Genomic DNA, 25,464 nt, shown 5'->3' with positions numbered 1-25,464 from the left:
GAATCGAGGAAATAATAGTTTAGCAACAATTTATCAGGAAATAAACCAATTACTTTAATATCATAAAAATTACTTTAAAGAAAAAAATATTTTTCTATTTAAAATAATAAAAACTAAGCTAAAAATAAACTAAAATATTTATTAAAAAAATAAACAAAAATTAAATAAAAAAATCTCCGCAGAACCACGACTCGGACTCGAACTCGGCTCTCTCAATTGGCAGTCTAGTGCTTTGCACACTCGGCCATTGCGCCTGATGGGGCAGCGTGAGCAAAATGCCATACATAAATGTCTGTTGTTTCCTTTGCATTAACTGATTTCGAAGCTGGTAACGATATTTTCGAGTTCACTCGGATTTAGTGATAGCAATTTTTTCGTATTCGTAGCAGGCATTTGAATTCGTAGATTTTCTACGATGGATTCCGTGATAGCCCTGAATATATTAATATCAAATAACGTCGATTGAATGCTACTTTGGAGTACTCAGTATCGATAATTTAAAAATCGGGCACTGCCGATCCTTTTGAGGATCGAGTTCTGAGTACTTTTGGTATCGATACTGCCCAACAATAGACGATATGTATATCGTCAATGTTTTTGCAAAACCGCCTAAACCGTCGTTGTGGCAAAAATGAGATTTGGTAAATTGTTATTAAAACAACAGATTTGTAAAATAATAGCTAGAAAAAATACCGCTTATTAAGGCAATACCTTTAAAGAATAAACCGTTTTTTCGCTCTCCTGTAAAATTTGAGTGCCGTAAGATAGGCGGTTTTGCAATTGGGCGATGGGCGGTTTTGCAAAAACATAGACGATATTCATGTCATAGCAAGAGTACAAAAAAATAAAATCACTTGACAAATTATACGCACAGTTACTACGTTTATGCGTACCGAATTCTCGAAATCATTTCATAATTTTAATATACACCATATAATTAAAATCCAGAAATGGAGTTCACGCACTCAGTTTCTACTCAAATTTGACATAATGCAAGCCATAAACGTTGCAACCGTTGCTTGAGATAGGTGCGCTCCTCAGAGGTGAAAACCGTATGGTAGTAGGCGACTTTAATGCGCACCACGATCTTTGGCACTCAAGCCTGTCAAACGATCGCAGGGGAACTGACTTGGCTGAGCAGATAGACGATTCGACATTCTGCACAATGAATGGCGACGCACCCACCAGGATTATGGGCAGCTGCTTCAGCTCGCCAGACATAACAATAGTCAGCGCTGGTCAGAAAAACAGCATATCATGGCAACCTATACTGACTTTGGCATCAGACCATCTGCCCATAGTCATCTCGATCGATAAACCAACCGACTTTGCTTCCGCGGAGCACCGAACATATATCAACTTTTCTAAAGCTGATTGGAAAGGCTTCGCGGAATTTACTGAAGACACCTTCGCTGCTCTCCCCACACCAACCGACGTCCGCCTTGGTGAACGTAAGTTCCGCAGGGCTGTCACCGCTGCTGCAGCTTGCTTCGTACCGGCAGGATGTATCACGGACCCACGTACAAATTTCCCTGCTGAAGCGGCTGTTCTAGCCGATAAGCGTGATAGCCTTCGTCAGGCCGATCTCGGAGATCCCCGTATCAGGGATCTCAACGCGGGTCACTGTCCAATCCAACGAAGCACGACGACAGAGTCGAAATTTGTTTCGGCGACCATGCTTCGTCGGACCCGGAGCGATGCGCGAGCTATTTTAGCCGGCAGTTCATACTGCATCCTCCGGTGGACAAAGCCAAGCGTCGAGTGACCAGAAGGCTGCACAAACTGCCAACAACCTGTGCCTCCCTTGCTTTCACTTGCGGTGAAGTTCAGGTGGCCATCGGGAAGGCAAAAGCCTCCAAAGCCATGGGTCCCGATGGAATATGCATGCTGATGCGGAAAAATTTTAGTCCTGCATAGGAAGCGTACCTAACGGAGGTCCTCAATTTGTCTGTGGCCACTCTCAACATCCCAGACATCTGGAAGGTGGGGAGAGTGGTCCCACTGCTCAAACCGGGGAAACCTGCTAACATAGGAGATTCTTATCGGCCGATAACACTCCTTTCCCCGGTAGCGAAGACACTCGAGGCCTTGCTGCTCCCGTATTTCACAAACCACTTGACCCCAGCGAAGCATCAGCATGGTTTCCGTAAAGTGCACAGTACAACAACAGCACTTAACGCCATAAACACTCAGATAACTCGTGGCCTTAACCGTAAACGTTCCTGTGAGAGAACGATTCTAGTAGCGTTGGACCTGTCAAAGGCTTTTGACACTGTCAGCCATTCCACGCTACTAGAAGATATGGAGGCTTCCTCTCTCCCACAGAGGCTCAAACGGTGGTCAGCAAATTATCTGAGTGGTCGACACTCGTCGGTAATGTTTAGAGACAAATCGAGCAAACTTAGAAAAATAAAACAGGGAGTTCCACAGGGTGGTGTCTTTTCCCCGCTACTGGTTAACTTTTACATTTTAAAGCTTCCTCAACCACCAGAGGGAGTCTCGATTGTCTCTTACGCCGACGATTGCTCGATCATGGCGACTAGGAATGGAATTGATGACCTGTGTTCGAAAGTAAACGGGTATCTCTCCGAACTTTCTCGCTTCTCACTGCAAAGTGTCTAGCCCTCTCCCCTACGAAATCCTCTGCGACCCTGTTCACAACCTGGACGAAGGAGGTCAGGCTACCGTTAGGAATTCACGTCGATGACACTTCCGACGGTGAATAATCTCCTGCTCTCCTTCTCTGCGCAAGCAATCGCTATTGTCAATAAAGTACAGAGCCGCAACAAGGTCATCAAGTCGCTAGCCGGCAGTAATTGGGGCAAAGACAAAGAAACGTTGCTGGCAACATACAAGGCAATAGGCCGGCTGGTTTTAAACTACGCAGCACCATTGTGGTCGCCGGGGACTAGTAGGACGCAGTGGACGAAGCTACAGACGGTACAAAACACAGCACCTAGGACAGCGACCGGATGCCTCCTGATGTCACCAGAACACCACCTCCACGATGAGGCGAAAATGCTCCCAATTAGGGAGCACAACACGATGCTCTGCAAGCAGTTTCTGGTTGGGAGCCACAGATGTGGCCACCCAAATAGACAGCTGCTTGCAGAGGAGCCCTCGCCGAGGCACGTCAGGAGGCATCTATATGAACTGACGGACGAAGTCCAGAGGCTCATTAAGCAGCTTTTGGCGGAGCAGCAATGCTGTTTCGGGTACAACGTCATCTACCAGTTCGCGGAGGACGACAACTCAACCAGCACACGACACTTGTTGGTATCACCGCACTTTTCGTGAAAATGCAACACGATGCCGGCAGCCATGTGCTTTCGGTCAGAAACGTTTGGAAAACTAATCAGTCCTCCGTTCAAAGTGGCTCCTGCGGAGGCTGATAATAACTGCAGCCGCCTTTATGTCCGAGATAGGACATCTTCACTAAAATTTCTTGAAGACACGGGTGCGGAGATATCAGTGATACCCAAAAGTTGTAGCGACAAGCGATCGAGGGCGCCTATTAGACTGGTAGCTGCAAACAACACGTAAATTAGTACCTATGGTACTAAGCGTATGGTGTTGGACCTGGGCTTGCGGAAAAAATGTTCGTGGTTGTTTGTAATTGCTGACGTAGCGTACCCTATATTGGATGCTGATTTTTTAAAACATTTCGAGATTCTGGTTGACATGAAGAGTAAGGCGATCATTGATAGAACAACGAGCGCCCGATCGATTTGCCAAATCATGAAACTACCATATAGCATCATCTCATTAAGAGGGGTAAGTTTATTTCAGCCTCGCGGTGATTATAGGCGGTTGAAAGCGAAGACCTTGCCAGACAACTATCCGGTACGCCATATTCAGGATTTCGGAGGGGACTTGTATGGAAAAACTATTTTTCTGTAATTGACTGTAAAAAGGCTTACCACCAAATCCCTGTACACCCAGCGGACGTTCCGAAAACGGTCATCCTCACCCCGTTCGGCTTGTTCGAATTCAGGTATATGACGTTCGGACTTAGGAACGCAGCACAGACGTTCCAGCGTTTCATTGATGAAACAGTAATGAGATTGCCGTTCGCTTTCCCCTACCTCGAAAAGGGCTTAATCATCAACAGCCAGAAATGTCAACTCACCCGGGAGGAGGTAGAGTTTATGGGCCATCTAGTCTCATGCAAAGGCATTAAACCACTGCCTCATGACATCATAGCATAGAAGAAACCGAAGGAAGTACATGAACTGAGATTTTTAGGGGCCGTCAACTTTTACAGACGTTTTTACCGCACGCTGCCGCCATCGAAGCGCCACTACAGCGACTCATGGGCCCTAGCAAGAAACACGACCGACAGTTATTGCCTGGACAGTAGAGGCGACGGAGGCTTTTGAAAATCTTAAGAGGCAATTGGCGGAGGCTGCATTGTTGGCTTTTCCGATGAAGGGCGCGACAATCGCTCTCATGACCGACTCTTCGGACATCGCTGTAGGTTCCGTTCTTCGGCAACGGGTGAACAGTGTTTGGGTCCCGTTAGGTTTCCACTCCCAGAATTTTACACCAACCGAGAAGCGGTATAGCACATATGACCGGCCATATATAAATCTGTGCGGTATTTCCGTTATTTTTTGGATGGAAAGATTTTCACAATATTTACAGATTTAAGCCGCTCACGCATGCTCTCGATCAAAAGTGGGAAAAACTATCCCCAGGCAAACTGAGTTGAGGAGCTTGTTAAATGGTCAGCCCACTTCGTTACACCTGGTCAAAAGTCAAGCTCCGGGTAAGAGCGTACAAATCATTTGCGATAATTCAACGGGGACACTTCGTCCATACGTTCCGGACGTTTTGCGACAGGTGGTGTTCAATGCGATCCATGGTTTATCACATCCTAGTGCGAAGGCATCAATTAAACTTATTTTAAAGAGTTTCGTTTGGAAAGGAGTAAGCAGCGATGTACGAGCGCGGGTGCGTAGTTGCACAGAACGAAAGGGGAACTACAGCAATTTTCGGTCCCCGGGAAGCGTTTTGAACATGTTAATGTGGACATCGTCGGCCTGTTAGCCCCTTCGCGCGGATATACATACTGCTTAACCTGTGTCGACCGTTTTTCACGATGGTTGGAGGTTATCCCTATAGCGGACATGACCGCTGAGACAGTGGCAAGAGAAATTTTAAACGGTTGGATAAGCCGGTTTGAGACACCAAAGTACATTACTACGAATCAGGGGCGTCAGTTCGAGAGTGCGTTGTTTAAACAACTAGCCAAGCTATCAGGCGTCAAACACATCCAAACAACCAGCTACCACCCTCAAGCTAATGGGTTGGTGGAGAGATGGCCTCGTGTTTTGAGAGCTGCCCTCAGATGCTGCAGACGCGAACTGGGTCGACGTCCTACCCATCGTGCTTTTAGGCTAACGAACGGCCGTGAAAGAGGACTTGGATGTATCCGTTGCAGAGATGCTCTACGGACAACCTATCCGGTTACCCAGCGACTTCCTGGAGGCCGACGTCAGCACGCCTGTAGATGAGCAGAGTTGCCTGCGGGATTTGCGACATTTGGAAATGGCTAGGCCAACGCCAACTTCACAGCATGGAAAGCATACCGTTTTCGTGCCAAAAGACCTGAGATTCTGCAGTCACGTATTTTTACGAGATGACACTATCCGTAAGCCTTTGAAATCGCCGTATGAGGGGCCGTACCTAGTAGTTAACAGGTACCCCAAGACGTATACAATATTGATTGGATCAAGACAAGTGACGGTGTCCATTGACAGACTTAAGCCGGCTTACTTCCCCAGGGACGAGTTAGCAGCGATACATCACCAACATACACCGTTACCTGCGTTCCCACGACAGTCGGGTCTACGTAACCGGAACGACCCAGATTTATATCTGGCCAAGGACTGTCACTCCAGCAACACTGCCCAAAAAGTCTTTGGGGAATTTGTATGCTGCTACAACAACAACAACAGTTACCGTGTTTACGTTGTCCGCTGTTAGGTCTGGAAGGGGGTGGTGTAGGGACCAACCCAAACACTTGTCGCAGTAGTTAAGTGGCAACATCAAAAGCCGCAGTAGACGAACATAGCTGTTTGACATTCGTTTGTACGTTCCCACGACAGTCGGGTCTACGTAACCGGAACGACCCAGATTTATATCTGGCCAAGGACTGTCACTCCAGCAACACTCCCCAAAATCTCTTTGGGGAATTTGTATGCTGTTACAACAACAACATTCGTTTGTACTAACTGAAACCAACTTAAATTCATTCAACTTTTCTAGCGACGCTAACAAAGTCAGATTTTTCCGTGTGTAAAAGCAACTTGTATTCGTTTAATTTCTAAGTTAATAAAGACATAAAGAAATAGTAATTCTATACAACAAATGTAATACTTGAAAAAAATCCGTTAAAATGCCAGTAACAAAGCTATCTTTAGGTTTTGCTTTGAAATTTTTAACTGAATTCTCCCGATATTTTCTAATACAAAAAAATAAAAAGGAAAACTATTATATGATTTTTGAAATTCAGTTGCAGAACATTTTTTCCAAAACACTATGCGACGACGGCCATTGGATGATTTTCTTAAATTGTCGAATGTCTGCTTTTGCACGGGTTATAAGTTATAATACTACCTGTGTAATATATAAATACCTTTGAACTCTCAATGTTTTGCTGTTTTTGCGGTTGTTTGTGTTTCTGTTCGAGTTTTTTCGCTTGTCCCAACATTTTTTGATACATTTCTTTTTCGTTATGTTCTTCTCTTCGTGCTTTAATTATCAACTTTGCCAAATCCTTTTATTTTTTAAATAAGTGATATTACTTATAAAACCTTGGAACACTAACGTGCTACAACACTTACCTGCTGAATTGCTTTGCTATCTGGTTCGAGTGTAGCGGCTTTTTGAAGTAAACTTATAGCTCCCTTGGTATCCCCTTTTCCCTCTAGAATCTATAAGGATGTTATGGTATAATTGAGTATCTTTAATTATTTTTTGTGATGTACTAACTCGTCCTTTACGGTACAAAGCCTTAGAGTTATTTGGCTGACAACGTAAAACATTTTCTACCGACTTTAAAGCGGCATCAAAAGCTGATATTTTAATTTGAGCCATTGCTAGGTTGTTGTACACAATTAATCGATCCTCCAATAACGTTTGCAAGTCACTATTAGAAAGCTAAATTAGAACAAAAGGTTAGATCCTAAATGTCAGCAAATAAGTTTATGAATTGATTATCTTAAACCTTACTTCTAAATCTTCTTTATCGAAGGCGCTGTCGGGGTCACCATCGCGATCATCCAAGTATTCTAACGCACGTCTATACAATTGAATTGCGGTATTGAATTCGTTACGATTATACCAGAAATTAGCCCTTTCTTTTTTACTGGTTCTGCAAAATGTTGAACAAATTAAGAGTTTATAAACTAATAAACAATACAAATACAAAATTAATGACAATTGCGCTAACCCGTATTTCCGGCGTACTTCGTACGATTTTAAGTCTGAGAAATCCTCGCCTTTGGAGTCTAATAAATGCACTTCATATATTAGCTGTGGAAATACAAAAACTTAAACGTCATGAAATGCAGTACTTTTGTTCTTTTTGTGTACTTTGGGACGTGAACCGGATGAAAAATTTGGTCGGTTCGGTACAGCGGTTCGAACCGTTTTCGCACTTTTGGAATGGTTCGTCAAAGCGGTCTTTTTGGTCTTTGAACCGGGGTTTCGGTTCGGTTTAAGGGTTCTAAAAACAACACAATAACGCGGATGTTTAGGTGTCAAGTGCAACAACGCGCAAGGTTAAGGGTCAAGTGTCTGTCAAATGAGATGGGTGTTGCCTTTACATTTGATATTGTCACATGGTAAACAAACATGGTAGGTATTACCATGTTTAAAAAAAGGAAAAAAAGTTGGTACATTTATCTATTGAAAATTGGTTGAAACGAACCTTTAAACCTTTATGGAAAGAGGTTCGGTTTTCGGTTCGGATCAAACATTTGTGGAAAATTTCGGTTCGGCTAATGGTTCAGTTAATTAATAGAAAAAATCGGTTTTCCGGTTCAAAGCCGGTTCACGTCCCTGCTTTTGTTTTATTCATACATTTGCATCGGCTGGCACACTTGCACTTTCATTGTTCTCATTCTTAAAACCTAAGCTCCCATAAGCAAATCTTGTATCGATTCTTATCTCTGCAACCTCACCAACGCTCATAAGTGGAATCGCCATGTCAAGACCTTGCACAACCTGTATTTAAAAATATTGGTCAGTATAAAAATATTACAGCATGAAACAATCTTTCACCTCAAAATCTCCCACATGCATTTGAAAATTTTTCTTCTGTTCAACAACGGTTCCATCGGGCAATTTCCCAGTAAATGAAACTGTGACCAAATCACCTCGAGTGGGACGTTTGCCTGTTGTACTTTGTTTTAAAACACGTTTAACTAATTGACCGTTCCCTAACACATCGCAAGACTCATCGTCCCTTGCTGAAGCGCTTTCATGGCCTTCGTCTTTTGGATTTTTTTGGATATTCGGCTCTTTATGGTTATTTTCATCTTCTTCTTTCAAGTCAGTTTTTTTGTCGGCCTCGGCGACTGTTGGCTTCGACTCTGCCTCATTTATATTTGAGAGATCCTCAAATGAACTATTGCTGGATTTTTCAGTATCCATGGTTGCCTGGTATTACATATTTATACATAAAAATAATCCTCATTATTCATATGACAACACTCACCTTTATGTGTACGTAAAAAAATATCCGTGCAAGGAGCCAAATTTGTATATTTCGTCGGTATATCTAACTTACTGAACTAAATAAATAAAATCTATGGTTAAATATAAAATTTTGTCTTACTGCGAGTAGTAGCAAAGTATTTACAACAACCCAAATTTTTTTCTTCGTCAGCACACAAAATTCAACTCACAGCTGCTCAGCGTTATGTCAATTTATCTGAGAGATCACAATCAATATCGAATTATCGATATACCATATTTTATATGCCATTACTACTCTAGTTCAATTCGTAATTCGAACGACACAAGGGCTTTGTTTCGGAACAAATGCACAATACCACCAAATCTCGAATTAAAAAAAAAAAAAATAGGATCGATAGAGACCATTGAGGTGAACATAACGGTATATTTATTTTTTTGGGGAAACAACAACTACAACAATTATTAAAGGTCAAAGTTCAAATTAAGCATTTTCTCAAATTAATATTTCTCGAAAACCTCTTCAAGGAATTGGAAAATTTTGATAGAGAATTTAATTCTCTTTAATTTGATATACATATTTATACATATACCTTTTCATAGTTTTCACAAAAATGGAATTAATATGGAAAAAAAAGTATACAGGGTTTTTGTGTATAAACTTCTTTTTGCGTAGGCGGCCTTCGGCCGCACTTATGGATTATAACCCTCAAAAAGTAGAATTCTCTTTCTGTGTTGCGAAGAAAAGGCGCTGAACACCTTTTGCACAGAACACCTTCCTGCGTAGGCGGCCTTCGGCCGCACTTATGGATTATAACCCTCACAAAGTAGAATTCTCTTTCTGTGTTGCGAAGAAAAGGCACTGAAACCCCTTTAATAATGGTTGTAGTTGTTGTTTCCCAAAAAAAAAATACATCGTTACACTCACCTCAATGATCTCTATCGATCCCCATATGAATTTTTTTAATTTGAGAATTGTACGTATTCTGCATTTATGCCTTTGTTTATTTTCTTTTCTAGCAGATAATTATCAGGAAGAAGAAGAATGAGAAAATTGATAGAATTAAGCTCGCAGAGAGCGAAATAACGAAAAAGTAGAGAAACGAAAAACTATCAGAAACTAGCAAGTAATCAGCTGATCGGTGTATTTGACTAATGAAAATATTTGGCGCGAATTTTTGTTTATCCATTTTGGCAGCTGCTAGTTCTGCTGCTAGTTTCGTGGCGTTTGTTCAAATCATAAATAACTAAAATTGGCTTACTTGAAAGGCTGCCTTGAAATTGCTGAACCTCCGTATCAGTCTTCGGTCATGGAAACTTGTCAATAGTCTCGGTTTTCTCCTTACTCGGCTGTATGCCGTCTTGAGCTACGATGTGACCCAAAAACTTCACCTCACTTTCCAGAAACGTACACTTAGAAGGTCTTAACTTCCAGCCCGTACTTCTAACTGCTTTTAAAAACTCTGCTAACACTTGTTTACCTTCAGCGATCGTCGGTGTCGCGATGATGACCTCATCCAAGTAGCTAATAATTCTCTTTCTATTTTCAAGACTAGCGATTAGTCGGAGCACCATCTCTTGAAAATACATCGGGGCATTGACTAGACCAAACGGCATAACGTTATGCTCGAAAAGTCCATCGTGCGTTAAGAATGCCGTATATTTTTTACTATCTTCTTCTAGCGGTATCCGGTAATACCCCGAGGTCATATCTAGCATAGTAAAATATCGTCCTCCGGTAAGCTTTGCCAACTGCTCCTCAACGATTGGCATGGGAAACTGCTTCTATACTGTGACCGCGTTGAGAGCACGGTAATCGTCCCACATACGACTCTCTCAATTGCCCTTGCTTACGTCATCTTGTACAATGTATAAACGAGCGTGTTCCATTTCATTGCCTAACTTCATTTCAACCTCTACCATTGCCGTTGATTCGACTCGTGAACCGCCAAATCCCTCGAACTGTTTAAAAATAGATATGCGCTTGACCGTTGCTGGTACACTTGACTGATCAACGAATGATCGCTTCCGGTGTCAACTAGCGCCTCGAATTCTCGGCCTCCCAAACAAATATGTTCTATAATGATCGTTGTTCATGTTGATTTCTACAACTGTAGATGTAGCCCCAGCTTTACAGTCTTTCGGCTCGTGACCTGGCTTAGAACATTTACTACACCGCGGCTTCTTAGATGGGCGCGGACATTTTGCCGCAATATGCCCATATTCGTTGCAATTATAACATTTTGGTCCTGCTTGCGTTCGGTATCGTATGTCATCTCAGCTGGTTTCGATTGAGGTGGCCGTTGCACGACCGCCGGGTGATTTACTGCTACATTTTCTATTGACCTCAGCAAATCGTTAGTTGTCTGAATATTCATTGCCAAAAGCAACCGCGTTAAATGCATGTCATTTAAACCATTGATGACATATGAATTTATCGATGTATCCTCCAAAAAACTTCGTCTACCAATGACTCTCGATGTTTGCGCTTACGTTGTGCTAATTCCCTATGAATATCCGCAGAATTAACCGTACATGGAAAATCGTTCGTTAGCATACTCACAAAATTAGCCCATGTTTGGAAAACGGGCTGGGCGTCTAACCAATCCCTTGCTACCCCTTTCATTTTGTGCTGCACCGCGAACAATATTAATTCTTCTCTCCAACCGTATATACGTTGCAGTTGCTCAGCCTTAGTCACGAACTGTTGAGATGACGTCGACTTCTTCAAGGGATCGAATTCTGGTAAAACGCCAATAATGTCGTGCATATTAGAGTGAGCTTGTGTCAGAATTGAAGACGTCGTCGGCTGCGAAGTTCCCCTTACTATCTGCTCTACATCCACAATGCCACCCGGCGCTGGTGGTTGTGCCCCTGATCTAATGTCACTCACCGACTTCGCTAAGCTGCATATCATCTCCTTTAATTCGTTGATGGACGACAGCCACGGCTCCGCTTCATCCACTTCTTCAGTCTCGATTTCGTCACCTCCTAATGCTTCGATTAACATGGCAATTTTATGCGCTTTATTGCCATTTGTTGTTAAACTCTCTCTTCGGAGTAGTTTATTTAACTCCGTGACCGTGAGACTTTCTAATTTAACTCTCAGCTTTACCAAAATTTATTCTGAAACTCCTCTATTTTTCGTTCAACCTCTTTGCTTTAAGTTTTCGTTGCATGGATTTTCTCCTTCTTTTACGTTAAGAACACGTTGCGCTGTCGGTGCTCTCTTGTCTTCCTTTATTGAATTTGCTCGGTGCACCACTCCTTGTATTTGCTTTTGCCTTCGTTGTTGTTGTTGTTGTAGCGGCTACAACAACCCCGCCCAGATCGGTTGATATCTCAGTCGTTGTCGTCGAGTTTCACTAACGACAACCCCAAGAAGCGTGCAGCCTCTATGGGGTCGCTCCACAGGGACGACGCCGTTAGGGTTGTGGGGTTTTCCGGGCAAGCGAAGAGATGTTTCGAGTCGTGAGGGGTCTCTCCGCATGCCGGACATTCATTCGGCACATCCGCATTTAGCCTACTCATGTAGGATTTTAGCCTGCTGCAGTAGCCAGAGCGAAGTTGGGCTATTGTTGTTCTGGTCTCCCGAGGCAGATGGAGCTCCGTCGCGTCAATGTCCGGTGTTTGTGTGCGTAGAACGGCATTCACAGGTCTAGAGTCTACATAACTCGAGACTGCGTCCCTGTCTGTAAGCTGCCGGGTCCAGAGGCTTCTTAATGAAGCTCTCGACTTCGTCCGTCGGTTCATATAGATGCCTCCTGACGTGCCTTGACGAGGGCTCCTCTGCAAGCAGCTGTCTATTTGGGTGGCCACATCTGCCACCTCATCGTGGAGGTGGTGTTCTGGTGACATCAGGAGGCATCCTGTCGATGTCCTAAGTGCTGTGTTTTGTACTGTATGTAGCTTCATCTACTGCGTCCTACTAGGCCCCGGCGACCACACTATTGCCTTGTATGTTGCCAGCAATGTTTCTTTGTCTTTGCCCCAAGTACTGCCGGCTAGAGACTTGAGGACCTTGTTGCGGCTGTGTACTTTATTGACGCGCAGAGAAGCAGAGCAGGCTGTCGAATGTTACTCCGAGTATTTTGGGATTATTCACCGTCGGAATTGGTGTGTCATCGACGTGAATTCCTTGCGGTAGCCTGACCTTCTTCGTCCAGGTTGTGAACAGGGTCGCAGAGGATTTCGTAGGGGAGAGGGCTAGACACTTTACAGTGAAGAAGCGAGAAAGTTCGGAGGGATACCCGTTTACTTTCGAACACAGGTCATCAATTCCATTCCCAGTCGCCATGATCGAGCAATCGTCGGCGTAAGAGAAAATCGAGACTCCCTCTGGTGGTTGAGGGAGCTTTAAAATGTAAAAGTTAACCAGTAGCGGGGAAAAGAAACCACCCTGTGGAACTCCCTGTTTTATTTTTCTAAGCTTGCTCGATTTGTCTCTAAACATTACCGACGAGTGTCGACCACTCAGATAATTTGCTGACCACCGTTTGAGCCTCTGTGGGAGAGAGGAAGCCTCCATATCTTCTAGTAGCGTGGAATGGCTGACAGTGTCAAAAGCCTTTGACAGGTCCAACGCTGCTAGAATCGTTCTCTCACAGGAACGTTTACGGTTAAGGCCACGAGTTATCTGAGTGTTTATGGCGTTAAGTGCTGTTGTTGTACTGTGCACTTTACGGAAACCATGCTGCTGCTTCGCTGGAGTCAAGTGGTTTGTGAAATACGGGAGCAGTAAGGCCTCGAGTGTCTTCGCTACCGGGGAAAGGAGTGTTATCGGCCGATAAGAATCTCCTATGTTTGCAGGTTTCTCCGGTTTGAGCAGTAGGACCACTCTCCCCACCTTCCAGATGTCTGGGATGATGAGAGTGGCCACAGACAAATTGAGGACCTCCGTTAGGTACGTTACCTACGCAGGACTCCATGGCTTTGGAGGCTTTCGCCTTCCCGATGGCCACCTGAACTTCACCGCAAGTGAAAGCAAGGGGGCACAGGTTGTTGGCAGTTTGTGCAGCCTTCTGATCACTCGACGCTTGGCTTTGTCCACCGGAGGATGCAGTATGAACTGCCGGCCGGGTCCGACGAAGCATGGTCGCCGAAAGAAATTTCGACTCTGTCGTCGTGCTTCGTCGGATTGGACAGTGACCTCACGGTTGACCAAAGCTTACTCACACCAGAGGTGAAGTTACAGGTCTTCTGATGCTCTTCCCACTTCTTCCGCTTCCGGCTATCACGCTCATCGGCTAGAACAGCCGCTTCAGCAGGGAAATTTGTACGTGGGTCCGTGATACATCCTGCCGGTACGAAGCGAGCTGCAGCAGCGGTGACAGCCCTGCGGAACTTACGATCACCAAGGTGGACGTCGGTTGGTGTGGGAGAGCAGCGAAGGTGTTTTCAGTAAATTCCGCAAAGCCTTTCCAATCAGCTTTAGAAAAGTTGATATATGTTCGGTGCTCCGCGGAAGCAAAGTCGGTTGGTTTATCGATCGAGATGACTATGGGCAGATGGTCTGATGCCAAAGTCAGCGTAGGTTGCCATGATATGCTGTTTATCAGACCAGCGCTGACTATTGTCATGTCTGGCGAGCTGCAGCAGCTGCCCATAATCCTGGTGGGTGCGTCGCCATTCATTGTGCAGAATGGCGAATCGTCTATCTGCTCAGCCAAGTCCTACGATCGTTTGACAGGCTTGAGTGCCAAAGATCGTGGTGCGCATTTAAGTCGCCTACTACCATAAAGTTTTCACCTCTGAGGAGCGCACCTATGTCAGGTTGATATCCTGCCGGAAAGCATGTGACAGGGGATTTTTTAAACATTAAATATTTCGAGCTCAACATCGCCTGACCGGATAGCAATGCTCTGACATACTAGGGTGGTATCCCTGCAGTCGATGTCTGCTTCGATAAGACGATACTGCACAGTGTGGTGCGTGATGAACGCTAAGCCACCACCACTACCCACGTTGTACCCGGCACAACTCAACAGTGTTGAATTGCTGTGCAACTTCGTCTCTTGGATCGCAGCTATCAATATGCCATGCCTTCCCATAAAGACGTTTATCTCCTCGATCTTGCTCTGAAGCCCGTTACAGTTAAATTGAAGGAGCTTCATGTGGTTCGGGAGACGTGTGGTGATGCGGGGTGTGAGGGATGTGTGTGGTCGTGCAGCAGTTGGCTTTGTGCGCTGCTGAGGTCGTTGCCGCCCGGTGGTGGTGGCGGGAGGCGTCGCAGTTGATATCTGCGACCGAGCAGCGCAACACGGGCCCTCGAAGTTCCTCGTCCAATTTCGCGTGGTGCGCAGACCTGAGCATGCCCTAAAGTGGCACCAGCCAAGGCAGGTGTTGTACTTGACTGATGTCACATTACGGAATATCCTGGTCTGACATACCGTGCAGATTGTATGAGGAACCAGGAGTTGTTGGCGACGGCGTGTGGGTGGTGGTGCGGTTATGTGTGTTCTGTGGTCTGTAGCAGTTGTGGTGTGATCTATTGTGTTATGTTGTTGTGCTGTGGTGCTTGTGTGGGACTGCTCAGGTGGACTGGGGTTAGTCGTGGAGGCTGCTCTGTTTGAGCAGCAGGGGGCCACAAAAGATGTGGTCCACTGCCGATGTCTCCGTAGTCCTGAGCAGACTCTGAGGTGACTTCACCCCTCGCAAGCATTGCACTTGTCTGAGGTGGAGTTGTGGTGTAGTCGTTTCCGGCATACACAGCAGGTGTAGGTTTATTGGCCCTGGGTTTGACTCGATGCCAGCCCTGAGTAGAAGAAAGCGTAGCCAATGTAGCCCTATGGACGAACAACTTCTGAGATACTTCGCCGACTTAAACGGGGTTAGATCGCCGCAACAACAGCCCTTGGTCGGGTAAAACCCGAGTCATTCCGGTACGTAGAACCGGCTGTGTGGGAATGCTTTTGCCTTTCGTCGTTGTTGTTGCATACACAGCAGTTGGTGTCGCAAAATCCCAATCGTTGTCTCCGCGTCGTCCCAACTTTCGTGCTCTCGTCGCTGTGCTACTGCTCGCCGTTGCTATTTTTCCCCTTGCGTTGCGCCGCAGAGCCGTTGCTAAGTATGTATGTAAGTCAATCCTCGCTGTTTTCGACTTCGTTACTGTGCTGCTACTCCACGGTGGAGAGAATACAGAAGGTGACAATACCGCTAATCTGCTCCCAATGAATTTGACAGATTCAGCTGTTTTCTGACGTCAATGTCGAGATGACAGCAGTAGTGATGTGCTGAGTTAATACTTTTAAGTATCCAATACTCTTGATACACGGTTCCGAAACATTTAGGTTTCAAATAAAAGCGCACATAGGCCAGAAATATGGAAAAAACGGTTCAGGGGAGACTCGACTATCAAAACCCGAATGTAGGAGCCAATAGAGCTATTAATACTGATTCAAATGAAAGATGTATATATGTCGGTTCAAGGCCATAATACGGAGAAACTTTTACTTGTTTGAAGTATTTTTGTTCCAGCTGAATCGGACGATATCATTTTTGTAGACAGATTCTCTAACCAGTTAGCGACAATTTTCGAATCGGTATTGGTTTTGTGGACGTATAATATGAAATACTTTTACGTCAACAAGTGCGATATCGATCCAAAACTTGTCGCTAACTGGTTACAGAATCAAGTATTGGGTACTGACTATTCAACACATCACCAGACAGCTGTTTTATTTGCCGCTCTCAGCTGTCAACTCTACGGTGGCGTCACGCCAAAATTACTCCCACGAATTCTGCTGCAATCGGCGCAATCTTGTATTCTATCATTCTTGCTGCTACCGCCGTTGCTATATTCCACTTGCGTTGCGCCGTCGATCCTCGCTTTTTTCGACTTCGTTGCAATCCAATGTACTCCTCGCCGTTGCCACAACTATTGTATCGTTGTTGTAGAATTTAAACGCAAAGCCGTTGCTATATCAATTTGCGTTTCGACTTCGTTGCTCTGCTTTTCGTATCGTCCGTTCTTCGAGCAGCAGCGCTGTTGCTGAGTCGATGATATTTGTAAATGCTGAGATTCCAATCAGAATTATCAGCACTTATGTACAGCGTTTTCAGAACTTTTGTACAGCGACAAATATTGCTTACTCTTTTTGCCTTTCGTTCGAAGATGGTTTCTCCGTTTATGTTGTTCGGCTTGAGCAAATTCACAAACTCTTTGGGTATAATCCCCTTCTAAACTAAAAGCGATATAATGTTTGTTTATTTCAACAATGTTTAGAGCCTTTATTCAAATGTAGGCGTTGAGAATTTGTATAACATAAAGAATTTAAAGAATAATAAAACCACACACACACGTCTTGCCACTTTCGCTACTCAAGCCGAACTGCCCGCTGCTTCGTGCAATGCTCACTTACTGACATCCGATGCAATCATTTTATCCTTTTTATCAATGTTAAACGAGCGTAACTTTATTTAATAGCTATTATCCTTCGTTTATTCAAAATTAAAATGTGGATTTAATGAAACGACTTCATTTTTTATAATTATTTCAAGCAATTCATTGAAAATTATTCAAATCATCTAAAATTATACCCGCTTCCCGCATATTTAAATATACGAAAACTACGATATTTAAATAACTGAGAACGCTAATTTACTCCAAGTTAATACTTACAAGAATCTCTTAACAATAAACAAGACTGCTATAAACTTTTAGGAATTGGGCATGGCGCCGCCCACTTTATGACTAAGGGCCGGTTACTCAATGTCTGGTTAACACTAAGGGCCGGTTGCTCAAAGCCTGGTTGACACTAATCACCGGTTAACATCGTTATCGACGTTTTCGACTCCATGCATATAACACAGTGTCGGTAACGTCGATAACGATGTTTAACCGGGGATTAGTGTCAACCAGTCTTTGAGCAACCGGCCCTTATCTGCGGTTAAACATCGTTACCGACGTCTTCGACTCCATGCATATAACAGGGAGTCGGTAACATCGATAACGATGTTTAACCGCAGATTAGTGTTAACCAGACATTGAGTAACCGGCCCTAAAAGGTATATCCCGGTAATCGCTTTACCGATGTCTATCAAACTTAGGGCCGGTTACTCAATGTCTAGTTAAAAACACCCCTGCTCATCATGCAAAGGTAGTTTAGAAAAAGTTGAAACGACGTTATTTTATACCTGTGCCGGGTATATAAAATTTAGTTTCGCCCGAACTTATACTTCTTTACTTGTTCTTAATTTTTTCCACTTTGACCATCGCTAAATTAAAAAATTTCTATGAAAGTTGCTAAACATATTACATATTTTATTTTTCGCTAATTCTTTATAAGCAACAACACTCCAAAAATTAGACTACCAAACTTCGCGCAAAGTTAAAGATAATTATCTAAATAAATAAAAAAAACACATTTCACTTTTTAATTACCCTCTTTAGACGAAATTTGGGTAAGCAGTTTTGTAGCCCGGTTAATTTTAGTACAACAAAGTCTAAGTTTGAAGATGCTATGACTTACCGTTAATTTTTGGCATTTATTTTTTTTTTACGCTCATGCACGTTTTTTTCATATAAAAAGCGTGTTTGAGTACAATTTGTTTGGAGAAAATATACAACACCTTTAACAAACGAAAATTGTCAAAATTTAACGATCTGTAAGTTACTGTTTTCGTATTAAGGATATACATACATATGCGTATGCCAAAAGCATGAAAACGGTCTTGTTTCACTTCGATGACGATTTTCTGCCTATGAGCGTAGAATTTCAAACGTTTCGTTATTATTGGGTGGTACCCCATGATAAAAAGTATATTCTCATAAAATTACATGCGAACAGCTCATATGGTCTTGGTTGTATAAAGTTTTGAGTTTTATGTTGGGGGAAAGAAAATAAAAATCAGGTGTCAATCATTATTCTTGAGTGGAAAGTAAAAACCGCAAGACACATTATACCTGAGCGAAAAAAATAAAAATCAAAAGTAATCCTTATGCTCAAGTAAAAATATAAAACTCAGAATCTGAGTATAATACATGAGTGAAAAAATAAAAATCGCAAGATAATCTTTATTCTTGAGTGAAAAAATAAAAATTGAAGGATAATCATTATTCACGATCAAAAAAACTTTAAATCAAATCATATTTTAATTATTATTTATAACTTTTATTAGTAAAATTTTAAAAATAAAAAACATTATAAATTACGGTATGACATACAAATACAGATATGGGTGTTTAGGCGCGTCTGCTAACACCAGGCGCCTAAATACATGCTATGTACTGCTGCATGTGCAAAAATTTCCTTTATGCAATTTAGGAAATTTTTGCACATGCACTTCTCAACTGCCATGTAATTGAACTTTCTTAAGTTCTAAAGTTCTAATTAGATGGCACTTCAAAGTATGCTCGGCCTAGTCTGATGCATCCTCCGGACACTGCTTCCGGAGCATTTTGCGGAGTCTGCATGACTTACAACCATGCAGAGGTGGCAAACGAACTTTGCCATTGGCCACAGTGCCTACCCACCATTTTTGAACCAATAATTATTTTTTCTTTATAAATACATACATGCAAATACTGGTCTCCCCTCTCACTGAGTTATTCAATGGGAGTATACATAAAATTGCTATACAACACTTACAACATGTTGATTTTTTTAATTTAAATTATAAAAAATTATGATTATTTCCCATCCCTGATATAAATACGGTATTTAAAAAACAAAAACAAGGGAAAGCCGCATCTCAAAAGTTTAAAACATTTTGCAATGGGGAATCCCGCAAGCTACTCGCTTTATAAGGCCCAACGTGGCGTGGTGGAATAGAGATCTCGCAAATCTCAGATCAGAAAAAATGAAAGCTTGGTACCGATTCAAAATAACCCCCACACATCAAAACCTTGTTATATTTAAAAAGGCCAATGCTAAATTTCGGAAAGAGATGAATTTAGAAAAAAGGCGCAAATTTACTGAATTTACCGAATCCATTAATACGAGTTCCTCAGTCGCCGAAATTTGAAACAAAGTTAACAGGCTCAGTACCAGAAACACTTCAAAACCCCCTTTTATCATTAAAACCAATAACATTACCTTATCCGACCCAAAAATAATTGCCAACCACTTCGCTGCTGACTGGTCTAACTATTCAGCCGACTCTAATTTCTCCAACAGTTTCAGGTGTTCTAAAAATTCCGTTCACCAACTAAGCTTAACGCTTGAAAAGCCTATAAGCAGCATAGAATTAACCATGTGCCTCGACAAATCCAAAGGCAAAACCCCTGGCTTCGACCGCATTTCCTATAAGATGATGAAGTCCATATCAAACTCTGCCAATCTCGTCTATTATGATTTATTTTGGAACGAATTTCCGTCATCCCTTGTCAAGTTTGGTTTGCAGACAAACCGGTTTCGACGTTGTCTACTACAGCTGCCATGTAAAGGAGCGCAAATTCGGAGTTGGATTTGTGGTGGGAGAGAGACTCCGTCGCCGAGTACTGTCGTTCACCCCGGTGGACGAGCGTCTAGCCATAATCCGCATCAAAGCGAGATTCTTCAAGGAAGAGAAGGATGAGGCATCCAAGGATCTCTTCTAAGAGCGCTTGGAGCGCACGTACGAGCTCTGCCCCCGTAACGATATCAAAATCGTGCTTGGGGACTTCAATGCCAGGGTGGGCAAGGAAGGGATTTTTGGAACCACCGTAGGAAAATTCTGCCTCCACGACGAAACGTCCGAGAACGGATTGAGGCTGGTCGACTTCGCCGGGGCCCGAAACATGGTAGTATGCAGTACTAGGTTCAAGCACAAAAAGATCCATCAAGCTACGTGGCTGTCTCCGGATCGAAAAACGAGAAACCAAATCGATAGTTGTGATAAACGGAAAGCACGCTTCCAGTGTTTTAGACGTACGCACACTCCGAGGCCCAAACATCGACTCGGACCACTATCTTGTTGCAGCCAAGATACGCACCCGCCTCTGTGCAGCAAAAAATGTGCGCCCAAATATAGTTGCGTTCCAGATGCTTCACGATTTGCAGGTTTTTACAGGAAGTCGTTCCAGGTGACCACCTCCCATAAGGTTTATTAATGGAGAAAACAGCTGTTCCTGCAAATCGTGAATTTCGTGAAGCATCTGGAACGCAACTTATGCAAGGAAAGCTTAACGTCGAAAAACTGCAATCACAACAGACAGCCAGCGCTTTCGCTACTCGACTCTCACACCTGCTCTCAGAGAGCACTCTTCAACAAACCGACATATGCGAGCAGTGGAACCACATGTCCCGCTCATTAAGTACCGCCGCCGAAGAAGTAGTCGGATTTCAGCGAGCCCGAAAGAACAACTGGTACGAAGAGGAGTGTCGGGAAGCTGCAGAGAAAAAAGATGCCGCCTACAGGGCCACGCTGCGATCGGGCGCAACGTGCGCTATGTGTGACCGCTATAGGGATATGAAGAGGGAAGCGAGACGTATTTGCCGCAATAAGAAGAGAGAGGCCGAAATACGTGAGTGCGAAGAGCTTGCAATGCTGGCCGACAGGAAGAATGTCCGAAAATTTAACAGAGAGTTAGGCGACTTACGGAAGGTTTCAAGACCGGGGCGTACTCCTGTAAGAACAATAATGGCGACCTAGTAACTGATGTCCAGAGCGTACTTAAATTATGGAGGGAACACTTTTCCGCCCTACTAAATGGTAGCAGCACGGAAAGTTGTGGAGAAGAAGAACCCGCAGTCGGTGATGACGGAGTCGACGTTCCCCCGCCTGACTATGACGAGTCACGTATAGCAATAACGCGGCTGAAAAACAACAAAGCTGCTGGAGCTGACAGCTTGCCAGCTGAGCTATTCAAGTACGGAAGCGAGGAAATGATAAGGTGCATGCATCAACTCTTGTGCAGAATATGGTCAGAAGAACGCATGCCCGACGACTGGAATTTAAGTGTGCTCTGCCCAATCCATAAGAAAGGTGACCCCGCCATTCGCGCCAACTACCGCGGGATCAGCCTTCTAAGCATAGGTTACAAGGCCTTATCGAGCGTATTGTGTGAAAGACTGAAGCCCACCGTCAATGAACTGATTGGGCCTTATCAGTGTGGCTTTAGACCAGGCAAATCGACCATAGACCAGGTATTCACAATACGCCAAATCTTGGAAAAGACCCGCTAGAAAAGGATCGACACCACCTATTTGTCGACTTTAAAGCCGCTTTTGATAGCACTAAAATGAGTTGCCTATACGCCGCTATGTCTGAATTTGGCATCCCCTCAAAACTCATACGGCTGTGTAAAATGACGTTGAGCAATACCACCAGCCCCGTCAGAATTGGGAAAGACCTCTCCGAGCCGTTCGCCACAAAACGGGGTTTCAGACAGGTCGACTCCCTTTCATGTGACTTCTTTAATCTGATGTTGGAGAAGATAATAAGAGCTGCAGATCTGAACCGCTCAGGAACAATTTACTACAAGAGCGTGCAATTACTGGCTTATGCCGATGACATCGACATCATCGGTAACAAAAACCGCGAAGTCTGTTCTACCTTTTCCAAGTTGGATGGGGAAGCAAAGCGAATGGGTCTGGTGGTAAACGAGGACAAGACAAAGTATCCCCTGTCATCAAACAAACAGTCAGCACATTCGCTCCTTGGCACCCACGTCACTGTTTACAGTTACAATTTCGAGAAAGTAGAGAATTTCATTTACTTGGTAACCAGCATTAACACCGATAATAATGTCAGCGTTGAAATCCAACGCAGAATCACTCTTGCCAACAAGTGCTACTTTGGACTGAGTAGGCAATTCAGGAGTAAAGTCCTTTCTCGACGTACGAAAACCACGCTCTATAAGTCACTCATCATGCCCGTGCTGGTATATGGCGCAGAAGCATGGAAAATGACAACATCCGATGAGGCGGCCCTTGGAGTGTTTGAGAGAAAGATTTTGCGGAAGATTTACGGGCCTTTACGCGTTGGCGACGGCGAGTACCGCAGACGATGGAACGATGATCTGTATGAGCTTTACACCGACATGGACATAGTGCAGCGAATTAAAATACAGCGGCTCCGCTGGCTTGGCCATGTCGTTCGAATGGACACCGACGCTCCAGCTCTGAAAGTATTCAACTCAGAACCCGCTGGTGGTAGCAGAGGAAGAGGGAGGCCCCCACTGCGATGGAAAGATCAGGTGGAGAAGGACTTGGCTTCACTTGGCGTTACCAATTGGCGTCAGTTGGCACAGAGGAGAAACGACTGGCGTGCTTTGCTGAACTCGGCCAAAATCGCTTAGACGGTTACAGCGCCAAAAAAGAAGAACAGAAGATTAATTATTAGAAATGCCATGATGTCCTTTTTTTATTTTAGAAGCAGGTAAAAGGTTAATCTTCGCTGTCTCGATATTAACATCCGTTATGTTCTCTCTGTATAGTTTTTGCCTGCAGGTAGGTAAAAGTCGGTGCTTTTTGTCCTGGTGGTACTTTGTGGTGTGTTCGGAGTGTCCATGTCTGTTGTTTTGTTGCCATTTGTCTTTTTCTCGTAAATTAATTTCAAGGGTTCGAATATAACATCCGATGCGGTATTTGTTTGTTCGTTAATTATTTTGCCGTCGAAGGTTTTTAGTTTGTATATTTCCATATTTTGTAGTACGTTTAGTCGTTGGCCGTTATGTTGTACATGCAGTAGTTTTACTGCCTTTCTTATTTGCGTTAGTGAACATTTGTTGTTAAACATATGGTCAGCAAAAATTTCGTCTATTATCTTTATATAACTCTGTTCTAGACTCGGGTGTTATCTTATCTTGCCTTTTCAAAGTTCTGGAGCATATTATAGCCAACCGCATTGCCTGGTTTTCAAACTCGCTGCAGCTCATTGATCGATGCCAAGTCGCCTTTCAGCCTAACCGAAGCACCACTGACGCCTTTCTCCACATAGACTACTATGTAACCAAAACTCTGTCCGCGCGGCTTCACCCTTCCATTCTATCAGTAGACTTCGAGAAAGCATTTGACCGCATCGGCTCTCACATTATCCTTAAATGTATTCACACCTGGGCAAAAGGCCCAAAATTTTCCGATTTGTCAAAGCTTTCCTATCAAGCAAGCGATTTAGGGTTAGGATGGATAACACGTTTTCTAGCATTTTCCCATTGGAAAATGGGGTTCCGCAAGGTTCTCCACTTTCGGTTGTCCTCTTCTCCATAGCTTTTAACCAGATCAGTCAAAATATAAAGAGCCACAATTTTTCGATCACTGTCTTTACGCAGACGATCTATACATCCTTGGCAAAAGAAGCAACGCCTCGGAATCAAAAGAGTTATTTGAGAATATTTTAAGAAACATTTCCTATTGGGCGGAATACTCTGAAGTAAAAATATCTTTAGCAAAAACAAAAAATTTTCATGTCTGTAGAAAACGAAAGTGTGATTTTTACAATTATAAGAAATCTTTCAATAATTTCGAAATCGAAAATGTGAAAGAACTAAAAATTCTAGGCATAATCTTTTCTAGTAACTGCACTTGGAATAAACATTGCCTATATTTAAAGAAGACATTAGCTGCCAGAATATCTTATTTTGCAAGCAAAAAATGTCATATACACATCAATACACTCGCATACGTAACAAAGGCCTTAATTCTTAGCAAGATAGATTACGGGCTTTACCTACGAGAGTGGCCTCCTCGCTTCACCTGGTACTCGAGATCAAAAACAGTTTAGGCCTTCCTATCACCGAAGAAAGAAATCAAACACCGCAGCCTTCATGGTCCATCAAAAAATGTGCATGCAATCCTAGTCTATCTAGACTAAAAAAATGCGACACTTCCGGTAAGTGTTCTACAGAATGTTTCTGGAATGCAAGGCTCGTTATGAGGCAGACAATGGGATACTATGGTTTACAGACGGATCTAAAACAAACGGCATACCCGCAAGTTATGCAGTGGTTAACAATAATGCCCACACTATAAGGATGCAAATTCTGACTGACATAGTATCTTCTTTCACTGCAGAAGCCACCGCAATACGAAGCGCGATCACTTTAGCGTTAGATAGTCCCTCTAAGAAATTTTAAACCCATCCCCGAGCGCCAAGGCAGTTAACGTGAACAGAGATATGCTCATACAAAATGAGAATAAAATTCGTTTACCTTGGATGCCAGGTCATATTGGTATTCAGGGCAACGAGGCAGCGGACAGAGCAGCAAAATCAGCATGTACAGTAGAGTGGTCCAAAAAAATTAAGTTGGAATTTTAATGCCGGCACCATATGGGGATTGTTCTATATCGAAAGAAATATACCCCTATTTTTTATTTTGAAATCAGTCAAAAAATATTTAGGGGGTGCTCAAAGCCCTCAAAGTTTTCCATGTATTTTATATGGAGAAAAAACCATTTTTCGTAGAAATGGTATAAAACTCTTAAAAGTCAATATTTTTCAATCGGAAAACTGTGGTTCTCTTCAGGAGACTTCCAGTATTAATATCCAATTGTTTATTTAACCATTTTTTATGATTAAAGATTTTTCCATTGCATTTTCTAGGGGTTTTGGAGGACCTATAAAATTTAGTTACTATGAAAAAATGGTGAAAGAGACAATTGCGTATTATTACTGGGAATCTCCTGAAGATAAGAAAAGTTTTCCGATCGAAAACTGTTGATTTTCAAGAAATCTACACTACAGAGAAAAGTCGTGCCTTGTCAAACGTCGTTAACGGACGGACACACAACAAAATAAATTCAAAATTCCACAAAAAAATTCGTTAACAAAAATAGCTGAAAAAGAACGTTAAATTAAATATCGAAAATAAGATTGAAAATCAAAAGAAACCAAGAATCT

At 43.2% G+C, this 25,464-nt stretch overlaps 1 protein-coding gene across 4 annotated transcripts in view; it reads right to left on the bottom strand.

The window, feature by feature from the left end:
* LOC118744123 (peptidyl-prolyl cis-trans isomerase FKBP8) overlaps positions 1–8,941 on the bottom strand; it is a 20,323-nt gene extending 11,382 nt beyond the window's left edge. Inside the window, exons 1-9 of one of the 4 annotated variants that reach the window (XM_036476856.1) lie at positions 8,846–8,941; positions 8,726–8,788; positions 8,290–8,667; positions 8,089–8,232; positions 7,457–7,539; positions 7,237–7,378; positions 6,997–7,164; positions 6,849–6,938; positions 6,641–6,781 (exon numbers count right to left, since the gene is read on the bottom strand). In XM_036476856.1, the coding sequence (XP_036332749.1) occupies positions 6,641–6,781; positions 6,849–6,938; positions 6,997–7,164; positions 7,237–7,378; positions 7,457–7,539; positions 8,089–8,232; positions 8,290–8,661 (1,140 nt within the window). In that variant the 5' untranslated portion in view covers positions 8,662–8,667; positions 8,726–8,788; positions 8,846–8,941. Of the gene's footprint in view, positions 1–6,640; positions 6,782–6,848; positions 6,939–6,996; positions 7,165–7,236; positions 7,379–7,456; positions 7,540–8,088; positions 8,233–8,289; positions 8,668–8,725; positions 8,802–8,845 lie in introns of all 4 variants that reach the window. The other 3 variants (XM_036476855.1, XM_036476857.1, XM_036476858.1) reach the window with 3 other exon arrangements.
* Positions 8,942–25,464: the final 16,523 nt, after the last annotated feature.

The sequence above is a fragment of the Rhagoletis pomonella genome, unplaced genomic scaffold, assembly GCF_013731165.1.
Source record: "Rhagoletis pomonella isolate Grant_MI unplaced genomic scaffold, Rhpom_1.0 Rhpom_scaffold_00008, whole genome shotgun sequence".
NCBI classification, from domain to species: Eukaryota; Metazoa; Arthropoda; class Insecta; order Diptera; family Tephritidae; genus Rhagoletis; species Rhagoletis pomonella.
This window is presented reverse-complemented; position numbering and strand designations above follow the sequence as displayed.